General features: G+C 52.7%; 1 protein-coding gene across 1 annotated transcript; it reads right to left on the reverse strand.

The window, feature by feature from the left end:
* Positions 1–7,515: 7,515 nt before the first annotated feature.
* Sncb (synuclein beta) lies at positions 7,516–15,653 on the reverse strand. The gene is made up of 6 exons (XM_032884830.1): positions 15,386–15,653; positions 14,642–14,771; positions 11,778–11,819; positions 11,503–11,621; positions 8,519–8,608; positions 7,516–8,148 (listed from the first exon to the last, which is right to left on the reverse strand). The coding sequence occupies exons 2-6, from the start codon at positions 14,760–14,762 to the stop codon at positions 8,116–8,118; spliced, it is 405 nt and encodes a 134-aa protein (XP_032740721.1). The 5' UTR covers positions 14,763–14,771; positions 15,386–15,653; the 3' UTR covers positions 7,516–8,115.
* Between the last annotated feature and the right edge of the window lie 950 nt (positions 15,654–16,603).

Here is a 16,603-nt window from a genome sequence, read left to right on the forward strand (position 1 = left end):
TTCCCAAGACGTTTGAACCCTCAGAAAGAAAAAAGGTGGTGGTGTTAACGCATCTGTAATTCCATCACTCAGGGGAGGTTATGGTCAGACTGGGCTACATAAGACCTTGTCATAAAAAGGGAAAAAAAAGAGGAGGGAAGGACAAAAATGAATGTGACAGCTTCCACAGAGGCAGAGGAGACTGAGACCGAAGGGGTGGGAGCAGAAGGGAGCGACAGAATGCCGGCAAGGGAGAGCAGCAGTCTGGAGGGAAGAGTGAGCCGCAGACCCTTGGGATGCCTCTGAGAGCCTGAGATGACTGTGAAGGGCATACAGATCGCTTGTGAGGTGCTAGGACACTGGCCAGGAAGTGAGAGGGGACCTGAGAAGGGAATGCAGCCAATGCAAGGTTACTAAGCCAGCTGCCACAGTGGCTGAATGGAGCTTGGTTCTGCTGGGAAGTCTTAGAAAATGGAGTATCTACTCCAGAATCCTTCTGCTTGGAGGTGCTTGTTCATAGGGCTGTGGATTCTTCCCAGGCACCCCAGGCAAAATAATTCCACAGAATGAAGACTTCTCTTTGATAACGTCTTAGGTGGTTGAGAGTCCTCTTGGTGGGCGTGTCTGAATAAGGTCGACTATGAGGTCATGGTCCAGGCCACTTTCTGTCTGTGTTCTCTGCTGGGTCCTCTGACTGCTTCTGTTCCAAAGAGACTTGTTAATATGATCATAATTTGAAATTTCTGGACAACCAGCACTTGCTGGAGCAGGTAAGGAACTGAAAACAGGCAAGAAAGTAGTGGCAGTGCCCTCCTCCCAATCCCTGTGCAAGGTCAATGAATTTCAAGTCACCATTTATAACACTAAGCTTCCAGGGGTCTGCAAATACCCAGCATAGGATAGCTCTCGTGGAGAGTACCTCTGTTAATAGCAAGCCTGACATGGATATCCTTTGTCATGTGACAACCCCATTTTCCTTCAGGGGCTACTTCTGCACCCATCTATGGAGCAGGGAGTGACCCAGATCTGGCCAACAACTATCCAATAATTCATTCTTGGAATGGGGTAAAAGCAGGGTACCAAACCCAGAACAAGCAACTCTCATAGTTTCTGTAATTTTAGGTGTTGATTGATGACCTGCCTATCTGGAGCTCCCTGGAAAGTTATTTGTGCCCCTTTATGGAGGGTCTACTGAGACCTGGGACTTGGGCTCCTTGTATTAAACCTATATGGCCCCCCACCTCCCTATGGGGTGCATGTGCACTCTTGAATGTGCTTGTATTTCAGGTTGGACTGCCGCTGGGGAGCCATACACATTCGTATGCACCAGAAGATAAACAAGTGCCTGCAGCTCCTTGGCGGGTGCCCAGGCCGGGGGTGGAATAAACAGTCCCAGTGACTTTCTGAGAAGAGAGCGTGTGTGGCAACCGGCGCCATGGAGACAAGCAGACTGTATCAGAGCAGAGGCAGCAGCCGGCCCCCAATGCCATCCTGAGTGCCTGTATGCACAGGCTTACACGCAACTCAGTGTGCATCTCATGTTCTCCCTTCCTCTCTGTCATGCCCATATCATGTTCATGTCTACTTCAAACACAGTCATGTTTCACACCCAAAGCCACCCACCCACTCCTGGGCTCTAGCCAGATAACCTCATTCCAGTTTGGTTTGAAGCTAAGGGGTTTGGAAAAGCTTTGAGGTGGGCAGTTAGTAATACCTGTAGTTCCCGTCCCCTTCTTCTGTGCACTGGCTGTCACCCAGGCTGAACTTATATCAAAACCTCAAGGGATGGTGTGTGTGTGTGTGTGTGTGTGTGTGTGTGTGTGAATTTGTGTAGTACGTATATGTGTGGTGTATGTATGTGTTACGTGTGCACGTGTGTGTTGTGTGTGCACGTGTGTATGTACATGTGTGTGGTGTGTGTGTACATTTGTGTGGTGTGAATGTGTGTGCACGTGTGTGGTGTATGTATGTTACATGTGTGTGTGTGGTGTGTGTGGATCTGTGTATGCACATGTACGTATGGTATGTGTGTGGTGTGTGTATATGTGTTACATGTGCGTGTATATGATGTATGTGCTGTGCATGTGTGTGTTGTGTATGCATGTGTGTATGCACACGTGTGTATATGGTGTGTATACATTTGTGTGGTGTGTATGTGTGTGCATTATGTCTGTGTTATATGTGCGTGTTGTGTGTGCATGTGAGTATGCACATATGTGTGTGATGTGTGTGTACATGTGTGTGTACATGTGTGTACATGTGTGTGTTATGTGTTGGAGTTAGATTTACGGTGTGTAGGAGCTTGCAGACCCATCTTTGGGCACCGTCCTTGCACACAGTTCAGTGCTCCAGGGAGACACGCACAGTTCCTTTCCACAAGTTCATCAAGAGTCGCACAGACCACAGATTCCTTCAGGCTCCATGCCTCTCCCACTGCACACTGCACCCTGTGCTCCCCACTCTCACAATGGTGGTGCTCACTAAGGGCTCCATAGTTGTCGCCTCGTTGTATTTGATTCTTAAGGAAAGCCAATTGAGATGGAGAATTATTACACCTACTAGACAGATGAGAAAAGAAGCTCACCAGGGTCACACAGTTAGCAAGGGACAGAGCTGGGAGTTATAGTGTGGCTTTACATGTACACATGTAGCACCCCATGTTTGTGCAGCCCCCGACTTAGCCCAGATAACTCACACCTGACAAGACCCCTGACCCCTGACGTGGATTGCTCCCGGGCCCTCATTATGTTGTCTCAAGAGTCATGAGTGCTTTGGCCTGAACACGACAAGCTGGGCATGGTGGCACAGGCACGCAATCCCGGCTATTCAGGAGGCAGGAGGATTGAGAGCTCCTGGACTATGGGATTGAGGAGGATTGAGGCCTGGACTAGGATATCGGGAATTGACCACGATCCTGGTTGTCTAAAGTAAACATAAAACTGAGCCGAGGTTGTAATGCAGCTGAAGAATACTTGGCTAGCATTTGCAAGGTCCTGGGTTGGATCTCCAGTACTGGAAAGGAGACAGATCACCATCTGATGCCCACTCAGACCCCTTCTCTACTTTTCTTCAACTCTCCACCCCCAGCAGCTGAAGGCTGGGGTGGCCCAGGGTTTGGTGACTCAGGCTGAATCATGGCCCAGCTGCTCCTTGATAACCCCTCCCACTCCTGCCCAGAAAGTCTATTTGGAAGGCAGGGGTGGGCCTTGGTGTTGTGAACAGGGAGCAGGTTGGGGGATGGTAGGGGACTGAGTACTTAAGAAGTAGACACAGGGGCTGGAGAGATGGCTCAGCGGTTAAGAGCACTCGACTACTCTTCCAGAGGTCCTGAGTTCAATTCCCAGCAACCACATGGTGGCTCACAACCACCTGTAAAGAGATCCGATGCCCTCTTCTGGTGTATCTGAAGACAGCTACAGTGTACTTATATATAATAAATGAATAAATCTTTAAAAAAAAAAAAAGTAGACACAGTGTGAAAGGGCTTCTCTGAAAGCTACCATACTCCTTATCCAGGAACGTGGCTCCTTTTGCTTGGAAATGGGCCAGGAGCTCACTGGCTAATCCCAGGATTCATTTTGGCTCCCTCCCCCCATCCCATAGCCCTAATAAAATAACACCGACATTAACTATTCTAATTGATCACTTAGCAGTTAACTGCTCTCGCTCTGCAGTTTATAAAACACCTTTTAATCTGGGGGTGGGAATGAACACCCTCTCATTGAAGCAGAGGAAACCGAAGTTCTGAGAGCTTGTATGGTTGGCCAATGTCACACTGTTGGTGATATGACAGACACAGGCTAGAAGCCCAGGCCTGTGGAAGGTAAGCACTGAGCAGCTGGGCCAAGGGCCTGGTGGAAATGCGGTGGGTGGTGTTAGCTGTGGGGAAGGTGTGGGGCGTGGCACTGGAGGGCACAATGAGGTATTAAAGGCATAGCATGGTGTGGCATAGTTGGACCAGGGCCAGGGTCCTGAGAGGCAAGGCTGGTGGAGAATGGTGCATGCAAGATTGTTAAATTTTAATTTCCTTGTAATTAATGGATTATAGAATTATCTGTGCCTTCCAATCTTACACTGTCCAAGACCAATATTCTAAGGCAAAATTCCAGGGCGTCGTCAAGTTTCCCTGGAAAACGCTTGGAGGCTTTGCTTCCAGAAACCTCAGGGTTTTTTTTATATCGAAAAAAAGAATGACCTCAGGCCTCTGTAAAAGTGAGCTACGGGGAGGCTTGAGTGAAATCACCACCCTGCCCTTTCTAAGCTGTGAGGGACTCGGCAAAGGCTCGCTACTGGTTTTCACACGTTGCTTTGCCATTTAGCAAACATCTATGGGTGCTGGGCAGAGGGCAGAGTGGGCTTCTGGAAGCCCTGGGGGGCAGCGCTGAAGAGGGAGTGGGTGACATCGCTTCCTTTCCCCCTGCCTGGGCTGTGTCTGGCCTTCCCCCACCCTCAGCCCAGGAGCCTGTTTCTAGGCAACCAGATGGATGCAGAGATGGTTCGGAGGGGAGAGAGCTAAAAATAGGGAAGGGAGAAAACAAAAATAAAGTTCCAGAGAAATCCCTGAAGCCACATCACTGGGGCTGGGGGTGGGGAGACAGACGAATGGCATGGTAAGGACATGGGGACAGCCCCTAGCCCTTCATGAGGGGAAGGAGGCAGTCTCCCAGTTAGCTGCTCAGCGGGAGTCTGCAGAGTGCTGATGTGGACGAGCAGGGTGAGGCAGTGAGGAGAATGGCTTCAGAGTGATGGGAAATCTCGAAAGAGAGAGAGAGTTTCATTTCCATGCAGTGGAGTTGAGAGCAGGTGCTTAGGGGGAAGAGAATGGAGGTAAACAGACAGCCAGGGTCAGCAGGGGGGAGGCTGGATATTTCAGGGGAGCTTGGGAGGCCCGGCAGGTCTCAGCCCCGACTGCACAGCCTGCCTGTAATACCCATTCTCTCCAGATAACCTCCCGGCGCACCCTTTCATTTGGGTTTCAGCTCTGCCTCAGACACTTGACCTGGTCAACTTTTTTTTTTTTTTTTTTTTTTTGATTGTATGACTTTTTTTTTACATTCATTAATTTGTAGGTAAGGAGTCACATTCATAGAAGCCAGAAAACAGCTTTCTGAAGTTGGTTTTTCTCCTGCTGTGTGAGTTCCAGGGATCAAACTCAGGTCACCAGTCTTGGCAGTAAGCAACTATCCCGGTGATGCTCTCGTTCCTCGGTGACTACCTTCTAATGTTGCTCATCACCTGCAGACTACCACCACATCCTTTGGTGTTTCTCCAAAAGCTTGGTTTATTATTATTATTATTTTTTATCCTCTTTCCCTTTCTTTTCTTTTCGAGACAGTCAGGCCTTGCTGTGTAGCACAGGCTGGCTTCAAACTCATGATCCCCCTGGCTCAATCCCGCACCTGGCATTATTGATCACACTGTGATCCCTGGAATTCGAGCTGTCAGAATACCGGAGTTTCCTGAAAACCCTCAATTGTAAGACCAGAGCACGGTGCACACAACCCATCTGGACAACACCCTGAGCATACATGCATGCATAACACACATGTATATCCATACCACTGGGGTAGTCATCACACGCGGGTCAACAGGCAAGCAGTGTCGCTACTGTCTCCGTGACACTGAACAAGTCTGTCATGTCCACAGTTCTGTTCCCACCTTTCCCTGTTATTCATATTTTTCCATTTGTCTCCTTTTGAGAAAACAGGTTTTGGTAATCCCAAAGGTCTTGGCCTTTGGAGTCAGGCATGGGGCTCAAGGTGGCTTTTGACATTTCTCAGCGATCAGGCTTGGCCAGGTAGCACGCCTCTCTAACTCCTATTCTCCCACCGGAGTAGGGGTTGTCGCAATGAAGCATTGAGAGTGACTTCAGGTGAAATTGGTGAAGATAAGTACCACATGCTTGGGATACCCTGGGAGCTTGGGAAATGGCTCAGACCCCATGAACTGGACACACACACACACACACACACACACACTCTTTAGACATCGGCTGCCATCTTCTGCTGACACTTCTGGACGTGTGCCTGGAATGCATTTAAAGTGACTCCAGCAGGTGAGAATGTTGGTCTCTAAGCAGAATCGTTCTCAGTGGGGCCAGGTGTAGGATTTGGCACTTAGGAAGGAGGAAGTAAATCTTTTCACAGGCCAGATGGTAAACCTAGTTTTGACATCTAAAAATGGGGATCAGGGGCTGGAGATAACAGTAGAACCAATAAATAAGGGGTTCAATGTTGGTTTACAGATAACAGCTCTCTCTCTCTCTCTCTCTCTCTCTCACACACACACACACACACACACACACACACACACACACTGGGTGTAATAAAACCAGGACAGACAGGGCTGGTGACCAAATGGGAAAGGTCTGCATAAACCAAGGGTATTCAAACTTAGAAAATTATATCGTGCTGGTAAGTTAACCGTATCTAAGCCAAAATTCAGCTGGAGGGCCATGCACCTGTAATCCAGAAGACAGCGGGTTGTAGGTAGTGTGGTAATTGGGCTTCTATCACTCCCACTCATCTAAGCCCACCGGTTTGTTTCACACGGTCATCTGTTACTTTCTGCTTCCAGACATGAAGGCCCAGGTGACCAGAACACACTGGTCTCCCGTAGGGTTAATGGCTTCCCCAGATTTGCCATCTTCCCTCCATCGGTGACTGAATAGAGTGAGCTGATTCAACACGACGTTGAGGGGACTTCTCTGCAGGAAACCAGACTATAGTTCTTGCGCAGCGAACGCAGACCTGACTGGGTTTCTACTGCAATTGGAAACGCCGCACAGACTAGGGCGGAGCCTGTCCGAATAAAAGCGTTTTCCTACTCGCAGAGGCGGAGCCTCCACGCGGTGCAGATTTTATCAAGGTTTCCTTCTTACTCTGAGTCGGCGGGGGCCCCCTAGTGCTGATCGTGGTGTGGTCCCGGCGTCTGGCGCGCTTCCCAGTATTCTGCAGACCCTCTCCTACTCCAGCTGAAATCTCAAACTTTCAGTGAGTGGAGAGTACCGCCTGGCGGGAGCTCTGCCCTCTCCTGGGCCAATGCTTCATTCGGTTTTGTTTGCGTTGGGCGGGTGTGCCTAAATGTGTGTGGACAGGACTGGAGTGGGAGGGGTGGGCCAACGGTTAACGACGTCTTTCCGCCGCTCGTCTACAACCCGGCCAAAGAGCGCGGGTCTGCATGTGAGCTCTGGCCTTGGTGCTGAAACCCGGGCTCGCGCGTAGAGACTGGCGCACGTTCATGCGCGTGCATGCGCATTCACGATGCTGGTGCGGCCCTTGCTTCTTTTGGTCTTGTACTCCTCCTTTCCTGCCAGGAGGTGGCGCCTGATGCTAACTTCCCGCCTCCCAGTCAACTTCAATCTCAGTGTGGGTGACGGTAGGGGCAATCACCCTCCGGGTCGTGGGCCAGCGTGGAGATGGATAAGCTGAGATCCCAGGCAGCCAGCGATGTACCTGGGTTTAGTGTGTTAAGAGTTCAAGGAGCGAAGGAGCAGTCTGGGGCCCAGAAGCCCAGTCCTGCCTAGGCGGCGCCAGCTACAGACAGATTGGCTTTATTCATGGACACACTGGGGAGCGGCTTGGCCGCCCACCCGGGACACGCTCACACAGTGGGTGGGGGACTCTCCATGCCACAATCACAACGTACGACGCCCGCGCTTGGACTGAGCGGGCTGAGGGAGGGGGCATGGCACGACCTGGCTCCTGGTTTGGGTTAAAAAAAAACAAACATTTTAGGGGTCGAAGTGGGGCTGCCCGGGGGCCCCTTGGAGAACCTCTGTTAGGATGGGGAAGGAGCCATAGTTTTCCCATCTTGGTTTAAAAATACATAGAACATGCTACATCCGAGCAGACACTGGACCAGATGGAGGGTGAGGGGCAACACTGGTAGGGCGGGGCTCCCAGCCGGACCTCTCCGCCCGACTCTAGTCCACGCCTCAGGGATGAACGCGGGCAGGTAGGACAGACGGAAGGGCAGGGCAGACACTAACACAGGCCCTGAGGAAGTGCCTCGGAGCCGAAGGAAGAACTCGTGTTTGGGGGAAAAGGTATAAGGACAGCCCTGGCTCTGGGGAGTGAGGAATGGGGCGGGGACAGGGAAGGAATTGTGCTGCTGGTGCGGGGTCCTCGTGGACCCTTACGCCTCTGGCTCGTATTCCTGATATTCCTCCTGCGTCAGAGGGAGGGGTGGAACAGAAAAGAGCACAAAGCAAGGGTTGGAGACTGAGCGGTCAAGCAGCCCATATCCCTCCCCATCGAGGAGGAACAATGTTTGTCCCAAGCTCTGGGCAGGGAGAAACACGGAGTTGGGGCCAGCTGAGACATTCCGAGGCAGTTGTGGGGAGCCTGGCCTTAGGCACCATCTGCCATCTGTCTTCTTCTGCCTCCTGGACCCAGAGTTATTGAAGCCCCCTCCCCCTCCCCTGCTCCTTCACCCCTCTCCCCGCCACATCCCACCTAGCTTTATTATGCTAGGGACCACCCACCTAGCTATGGGTGGCTTCAGGGGTGCCCCTCCCCCAGCCCGGCTGCCCCCTCACCTGGGGTGAGTCCTCATAACTTTCCCCTTCAGGCTCCATCAGAGGCTCAATCAGGGGCTCCTCAGCCGCTTCTTGGGCCACCTCCTCTGGCTGTGAACAGAGAACGGTAGGGTTGTGTGGGCAGCTGGACAGCCCTTAACATCCCATGATGGTGGGCTACTGGTTGCTTGGAAGAGTGGGATAGACTGGGGCGGCTGGACAGCGCCAGGACTGGTTAGGTGAGTTATCTATTTGGAGGTCTTAGAAGGATGGACCTGCGAACGGTGAATTCCCAGCCAATCTTCAGGGGAAGCTGGAGTTGGGGGAGAGAGGGCAGAGTGCTCTGCCTCAGTCTGTACCCCTATCACTGAGACTGAGATGGGGAGACAGCCCACCGCTCTCTGTTTAGGTGCAAACTGCCGGACTGACTATAGGACCCAGGAGAGAACTCTGGAAGCTTCCCTCCAGGGCAGAAGGGAACTGGAGGCTCAGGTATGGGGCTGGAAAGGGGCTCTGCGTGGTTCCCTCCACTGTTTCCACCCATCGCTCCCTCCCCCAGGGCTGAGCTTGGCCTGATTTCTTCACTGTAGCTATTTTAAGATAAGCTGGAAGCAACAGCTCATGGTGTTGCTTGGATGTGTGAGCTAAGACTCTCCCCTCCCCCCTGCATCTGCTGCCCAGATGGGCACAGACCAATGAGCATGCATGTAGAGGTCTGCTAGACACATGGCTGGCCACCTGCAGATCAGCACACATCTATGTAAACCCATGATGACTTTGGGTGTATGCATGCCTGTAGAAGACCACATGCGGGCTGGCATGTGACCAGGAGGACCCTGGAGAAGTGGTCCTGAGAAGTTGACACTTCCCGTTGCCTTAGCCCCTTGGAATATTATCTACGGATGCTGCTTCTGTGTGTACAGAGTTTTTACATCTCCCGCAAATGAGGATGGTGGCTCATTCCTCTCTTTGTGGAGATGATCAAAACAATGACAAGTGTTACTTTGTCCCAAGTTGCCCAGATGCGATCAGAACCCAGGAAAGACATAGTGTCAAAGTCTCAGCTGGAGGCCCTGAAGGTATAGCATGTGTGTCTGGCATGCTAAAGGCCTTGGGCTCAACCTGCAGCACCCCTGTCCACAAATAAACCCCAACTCTAGCCCCTTGTTTGGAAATGAACGCAGCAGGACAGTAGAATGCTCTGGGCATGTAGCCTCACTACTGTGGAGTACGACCCAGCGGGAATGGAATTCCCACAGTGGAGCACGGGGCCCACAGGAATGGAGAATCACCCTTCTCCATTCTCAAACACTGGCAGTCTTAGATGTCATGCTGTGGAGTAGGAAAAACAATGCAGAAGAGTATGTGCACATGAGACCAGAGAGCATCCAACCACTTTGCAGTGATGGGGGTCAGGAAAGCAGGTGCCCTCGGGCTGTGGTTGGGGCGGGCAGGGCCTCAGCAGAAGGAAGCTGAGTGGGTACACAGAACGCCAATGCTTGGGAGACACCCCCTCCATGAACCAGGCATGGTCCACTGACTCGCACAGGCCTGGCTGGGATAAGGGTCTTTAAAGGCAGCATAGTGCAGGAATTCTAGAGGTGTTTTGTGTCTTGAACTGGCCGCTGGCTTCATTGAGAGATCCTTTTCTAAAGTGTCTTTCCTTGGGGGGTGGGTTAAAGCAGCCTTTAAAAAAGATTTATTTTTTGCTCTTGCTCTCTCCTCTTGCTCCTTCTTCTCCCCCCACTCCACAGTGATCATGGCTGGCTTCTACTCCTCTCCTCTCCTCCTCTCCTCTCCTCTCTCTCTCCTCCTCCTCTCCTCTCCTCTCCTCTCCTCTCCTCTCCTCTCTCTCTCTCTCTCTCTCTCTCTCTCTCTCTCTCTATCTATCTACATACATACATACAAATATATATATATATATATACATATATATATATATATATATATATATATATATATATCTCAACTCTCCTTACCGTGCCCCGGATAAGCTCTATTCTATACTATTAAAAAAGATTTTTATTTCATGCTTATGAATGCTTATCATTCATGTGTGTCTGTGTGTCACACATGTATCTGTGTACCATGTGCATGCCTGGTGCCTACAGAGGAAAGAAGAGGACACTGTATCCTTTGGAACTTGAGTTACAGATGGCTGTGAGATACAATGTGGATGATGGGAACTTACTCGGGTCCTCTGCAAGAGGAACAAGTGCCTTTGACTGCTGAACCATCTCTCCAGTCCCATAAGACAGAGTCTCTCTCGTACAGCCCTGGCAGTCCCTGTGTTCATTGCTGACCTGATCCTGGAGCATTCACTGTTTGCAGGCCAGACTTCCTATCTCAGGAGCTCTCAAGGTGTGGTCTCTGGAACTGCAGCACTAAGGGCCCCTGTGTACTTCATCTTCTTACTTCTGCCCCAGGACCTTTGTGTCTCCTGGTCAAAACTGCTTGGAATACAGTTCTGGGACATCTCAGGACTGTCTCTCCTTCATCCTTTGGAGGTTACCTCAAATGGCACCTCCCAGGAACTCTCTCCTGGCTCAAGTAGGCCTGTCGCAGTATTTGCCCCCCTCTCCCCCTCCCCCACCACAGTGCTCTCTTCTCCACTGCACGCACACACCCTGTCTGACGTCATCATATGCACTGACTGGCTTGGTGCTGTGCTCTCATTGCCTCGGTGGCATGCATGGAGTCCATCATGGATCCACTAGAAACAAATCTTCACTAACGTGGGACAAGCATCGTGTGCAGGCATGGTCAGGAATGTCTGGGGTAGTGCTGCTAAGTGGACTATGCACTGACAGTCCCTTCTGGGTCCCTTCACAGGGAACATGGCGTCTATAGACACCTCCTTACAGCTTCATTCTTAGTCGAGTGCACACAGACTTGAAGGAAGGGAAGCAAACAAACTTTGTGCCCCAGGCTGCAGGAGTGGAGGTGAGTGGCCAGGCATGTGTGCCCGGTGTGTATGACACGTGTGTGGGGTGAGGGGCACTTGCCTTCAGGTCTGTGGGGAACTCCTCCTTCTTCACCAGGCCGGTGGCGGCTGCAATGTTCCCAGCCCCAGAGAACACAGCTCCTCCCAGATGAGACGCCTGCTCCTTGGTTTTCTCAGCCACTGGAGCAGGGGGGAGTTTGGGGAAGGGTTCAGTGCCGGGGGCCCCCACGTTGTGTCCCAGAGCCTTCCCTCTCCAGGGACAACCCCACACAGAAGCCTCAGGAGCCCCCACCCGAGCCCCTCACTCCCCATAAAGCACTGGGACTGGTCCGGTACCTGAGGCCACGCCTTGTACCACTCCCTCTTTGGTCTTGCTTCCTATTGGAAGAAAGAGGAGCATAGTCATGGAGTCCGAACACAGGAACAGAGATTCTAACCCAACACGGGGGCCATTCAGTAAGCAGAGGACCCAGGTAGCAATGAGTCTCCTGAACACACCTCACCCCCGCCATGAAACCCTACATCCCATAACTTTCACCCCCATGCTAACCCCCTCAGTCCTTATACATACTTCCCCAGGCCTCTGGTCTCTGACCCAGTATCCATATCCTCCCAGGGGAAGCTGGCTGAGTACCAGGGCAAAGTGCTTAGCATCTCCTGGTTTACCACTAGGGCTATGATGATGGTGGTGGGGTGTTGTTCTTTCTTCATAGTTGGAAAACAGAAGCCCAATAAGGGCCCTGCAGTTAGTGGCTGGGCGAGCATTCAAGGCTGACTTGAAACTCTTGTTCCCAGCTACTGTGTAGCCCAGGATGGGATGCTGAGAGGACCAGCCATGCCCTTGCCCCATGACCTGCCCCTGCTGCCTTTCTGCTAGCCTGTCTCCTCCAACTGAGAGTTAGCTCCTCCTCTGGCTAAAGTGGAGAACGTTAGGTGCAGGGTGGTATTCAGATTGTACCGGGATAGTGGGGTAGCATTGGAAGAGGCAAGAAGAGCTGGCTAGGGGTTGGGGATTTAGCTCAGTGGTAGAGCGCTTGCCTAGAAAGTGCAAGGCCCTGGGTTCGGTCCCCGGCTCCAAAAGAAAAGAGGAAAAAAAAAAAAGGAAGAAGAAGAAGAAGAGCTGGCTACAGGGTATGAATCCTCCAGGGCCTGGGGAATCTGTCATGTGAAGACTTAGCAACCAAGGCCACCATGAGGGGTTGAGGCTAAACTAGCTAGAGGCAAGGGTGAGGCCAGAGGGGTGAAGTGTGCACAAAGCTAAGGCTAACAAGAATTTGGAGGCACGAGGGACAGGAGTCTCCCTGCACGCTATTCATTCACTCACCAGCAAATCGTCTGAACACTTTATGTGCAGGGCCTGGGCCAACGGCTTACTCTCTGTCCTTGATGAGTAGGGAAAAAATATTTAGACTCTAGAAACTGCAAGAGGTGGGGACACTGCCTGGGACTTGAGAAGTGGAGGACACAGGACACGTGGTTATTCTAAAAGGAGATTAGGGAGGAGGAATGAAAAGCAGGCAGGTAAGACTCCGCCTGAGCATCAGGGCACCAGGTATGGTGAAAACCATGCTGGGAATGTAGGCTGAGGTAGGCATGGTGGGTACCACATGCCAGGTTACCGGAGCCGAGGCCATAACAGAGGTCCCTGGACAAGGCAGGAAGGTAGGAAGCACCTACTAGGGGGAAAGATACCATGGCTGGGAGAGGCAGAGAGACAGTGATTTGGTCCCAGGGGTTTAAGGAAGGCTGGGGAAAGGGGAGGGGTAAGGAAGGGAGGTGGGGGCCTTGGCTAGGCTGATGTGGACTTCAGACACTCTTCCGCTGGCCTTAATTACTACTGCGCTTGTCTCAGGTGGCAATGCCCCCCTGGCCTGCCTGCAATTTTCTCTGTCCCTGAAGATCGGAGGGACTATTCTGAACTAGTCAGACCACATCGATCTCTCACTCGTAGCTTCTAACGGCAATCACAAGGATGCTTCAGCCTGGCCTACAAGGTCTTCTTAGGGATTGGTTGTTGACTGACCATCTGAGCTCTTCTTCCAGCGTGACTCCTACTCTCTCTGCTCTTCGGTCCATTCTGTGGTCTTTGCATCCCTACCCTCTGCCTTTCCAGGTTCCTTAGCTGTCAGGGCCAATCCTGCGTACCAGTCTGCCACTAGCTCCCTCTTTAGCTCTCTTCCCCCCAATGATCCCCACACTTGCCGCTCCATGTCAGATCCTACCCCTGAAATGCTACACCTCACCATGAGGAGACCACGGCTTTGCGCCCTCTCAGCATCCACATAGCCCTCGGCACCTGGTATGCTTTTACGATCCAAGCCTGCAAATGACCTTGGGCAAAATGTCCAAATCTCTTCTATCTTTTCCACAGGAGCAAGCCCTGACCTCTGATCTGAGCTCTGAAACAAGTCAGTGAACTTCCCATTTCCAGCCCTCTACTCTCCTTCTGCAAATAACCCTACAAAATCCTTTCACACTTTGGGGTGAGAGAGATTAACCTCTTGGCCTTTGTCCTGGTACTGGCTGCCAGCTGCTGGGAGGATGAACTGGAGAGGCTGCCAGGGTAAAACCACAGGCTGTGTGTGTGTGTGTACATGCATGTGCATACATGTGTGTATGTGTGTGTGTGCCTGTGTGTGTATGTATGTATGTGTGTGTGCATGCACGTGTGTGTGGAGTGCATGTGTGTGTGTGTGTGTGTGTGTGTGTGTGTGTGTGTGTGTGTGTGTGTGTTAGTTGGCTGGAGAGCCCGCCAATAACCAGGGAAGGTGGGGCTTTCCAGCGGGATTCATACCCGGGCTTCAGACTTTAGCAGCTGTGTGACCTTGGGCAGAGTGGTGAACAGAGGGCTCTGATCGGTAGACTAGCCGAGGAATGTTAGGTGCTGTGGCATTTCACAGCAGTTGGCCTCAAGTAAAGGTTCCCCACCAGGTCACTATTAATAGTGATGACAGGATAAGAAAAAGGAAACTCTGGCGAGCTCACCTCCTTGGTCCCTGGTTTTTCGTGTGAACATCTTATACTCCTACCCTGTCCCCCACCTCCTCTTAGTCAATTCCATGGACTGGCCGTGTCCCCAGTGACCCCTACTGACCTCGCCCATCTGCTGACTCATATTCTCATGCCCAGACCCCCCAGTCACTCTGAGGACCCTTCCTGCTACCCTTAGAAGACACCCAGCCCTGCAGCCCCTTGCCCACCGACGTAGAGGACGCCTTCCTTGGTCTTCTCTGCCGCCTCGGTGACCCCCTGCTTGGTTTTCTCAGCTGCAGCCACAACGCCCTCCTTGGCCATGGACAGGCCCTTCATGAACACGTCCATCCTGGCGGCCTGGGGAGGGTGAACACACAAGTGCCGGGGCGCTGGCTCTGCACCCTCACTCCGGCCTTCCCTGGGGACCTGGTGCCCCCTCCCTCCCTTCCTCAGACTTGGCGCGCTTCTGGGCCGGGAGCCCCCTCCTACCCTCTCCACTCCCCAGCTCTAGGCCTCAGAGCTATGCTGCGGTGAGTCCTAGCGTCCTTGAAACCCCAGGACGCGGGAGGGGCCAGCACCTCAGTTATCCGGAGATCTGCAACCTGCAGGCCCGCAGAACCGGAAGCTAGGCTCGGCGCGAACACCGACCGGGGCCTGTCTGTACACACAGCAGTCACACGGTCTGCATACAAACACACACCACGGACATGCTCACGTGCACACACAGAACACGGGGCGTTCAGAAGCGCATGGACACTCGGACACACGAGCACGGACGCACGTCCGCACGTCCACCCAGACTGTAGCAATCAGAGGGGACAGACACGCATCCTGCAGTGCACCTGCCCGCGCCCGCTCAGCGCTTTCCATCTCTGTGCCCATGTTTCTCCCTAGGGCAATCTCCATCCCGCTTCTCACCCTACCCCAGATCCCTAGGGATCCCCAGTTCTGCCCCCTTTCCGGAACCTCACCTGGGTTTCGGGGCCGGGCTGGGGGATGGAGCTGTGGTGGCGGCAGCGGCGGCTACTGCGAGCAGACGCGCGGGGCTGGGCTACGCCGGGTAGGGGTGGGCTCGGGGCCAGTGGGGTCCTGCCGTGGTCAGGCTCTTGAGTCACCCTCCCTGAGCTGGAGCGCAGCAGTGCTCCGGCCTTGGGTGATCTGCCACCAAGGATGCTACTCGCGCGCTCCGGCTCAGCTCCGGCTCCTGCTCCGGCTCTGCGGCAGCTCTGAGCTCAGCACCCCCCTCTTGTGGCCGCGCCGCCCCCTCTGCCTGACTGACAGGGGGCGGGGAGGGTGACATCTCCCCAGAGCAGGCGAGCCTCCAAGGGAGGGCCTATGACGTGCAGCCGGGGACCCTAGTGCTGGAGATCTGTAATCTTTGAGAAGAGTGGGAGGGGGCAATGCGGCGAGTGAGGACTGGGGAAGAAATGATGCGGTTGGCCTGGGAGTTCAGATAGATTGGAATCTTAGCTGCGTTTGTTAGTAACTGTGGGATCTTGAACCGCCTCCCTCACCTCTTCTTGTAGAAACAAGGAGCCTGTCTAGGCAGCGCTTGGATGGGTAGTGCAGGTTCGAGGATGGAAACAGAGCTAAAGAAAAGCAGGGTTCAAAAAAAAAAAAAAGAAAAAGAAAGAAAAGCAGGGTTCACATCTCAGGGTGATGCTGTGTGATGCTCTCACGGCCATGCAGAGATAAGAGGCAGGAAACAAAATAGATGTCTCCACACTGGAACCACACAGGGTTACTTCAGCCTTTGAGAGGAGTTAGGAAGACAGAAATGCAGATGGAAGAAACAGGCTTGAGGCAGGGTAGGTAGGCAGCGAAGGCCTCTTCCAAGAAATCACTTGTACTAGAGAGATCCGGGAGAAGCAACAAGGTAGACCTAGACAGCTGAGGGTTAGATCCACAGGACCGGACCCTCAAGGGACCCTCAAGGGCAAAGGCCCCGAGGCGCCACCACGCAGACCGGCAGTCAGGAGGCAGGGCAACCTAGAACCAGTGTTGAGGAGGACCCAGACAAGGACACTATGGCTTATGGCTATGAGAGAGGATTCCAGATGGACCCCAGTCAGTTCTATAAAAGAATTATGCGCACGCAGGTGTGGAATCCCAGATGAAAGGGGCCCTGACAGCTCAGGGAGTCAGGGAAAGGAGTAAAAAGGAGGTGGCACCTAATTTGGGGCTGGCGG

This window comes from Rattus rattus, chromosome 14 (genome assembly GCF_011064425.1).
Source record: "Rattus rattus isolate New Zealand chromosome 14, Rrattus_CSIRO_v1, whole genome shotgun sequence".
Classification (NCBI taxonomy): domain Eukaryota; kingdom Metazoa; phylum Chordata; class Mammalia; order Rodentia; family Muridae; genus Rattus; species Rattus rattus.

Coding starts and splice junctions, on each gene's coding strand:
- Sncb (XM_032884830.1), bottom strand. CDS start 14,762: ATGGACGTGTTCATGAAGGGCCTGTCCATGGCCAAGGAGGGCGTTGTG. Junction 11,820..14,641: donor GGAAGGCGTCCTCTACGTCG/GTGGGCAAGGGG, acceptor TTCTTCCAATAG/GAAGCAAGACCAAAGAGGGA. Junction 8,149..8,518: donor GTTATGAGGACTCACCCCAG/GTGAGGGGGCAG, acceptor CCTCTGACGCAG/GAGGAATATCAGGAATACGA.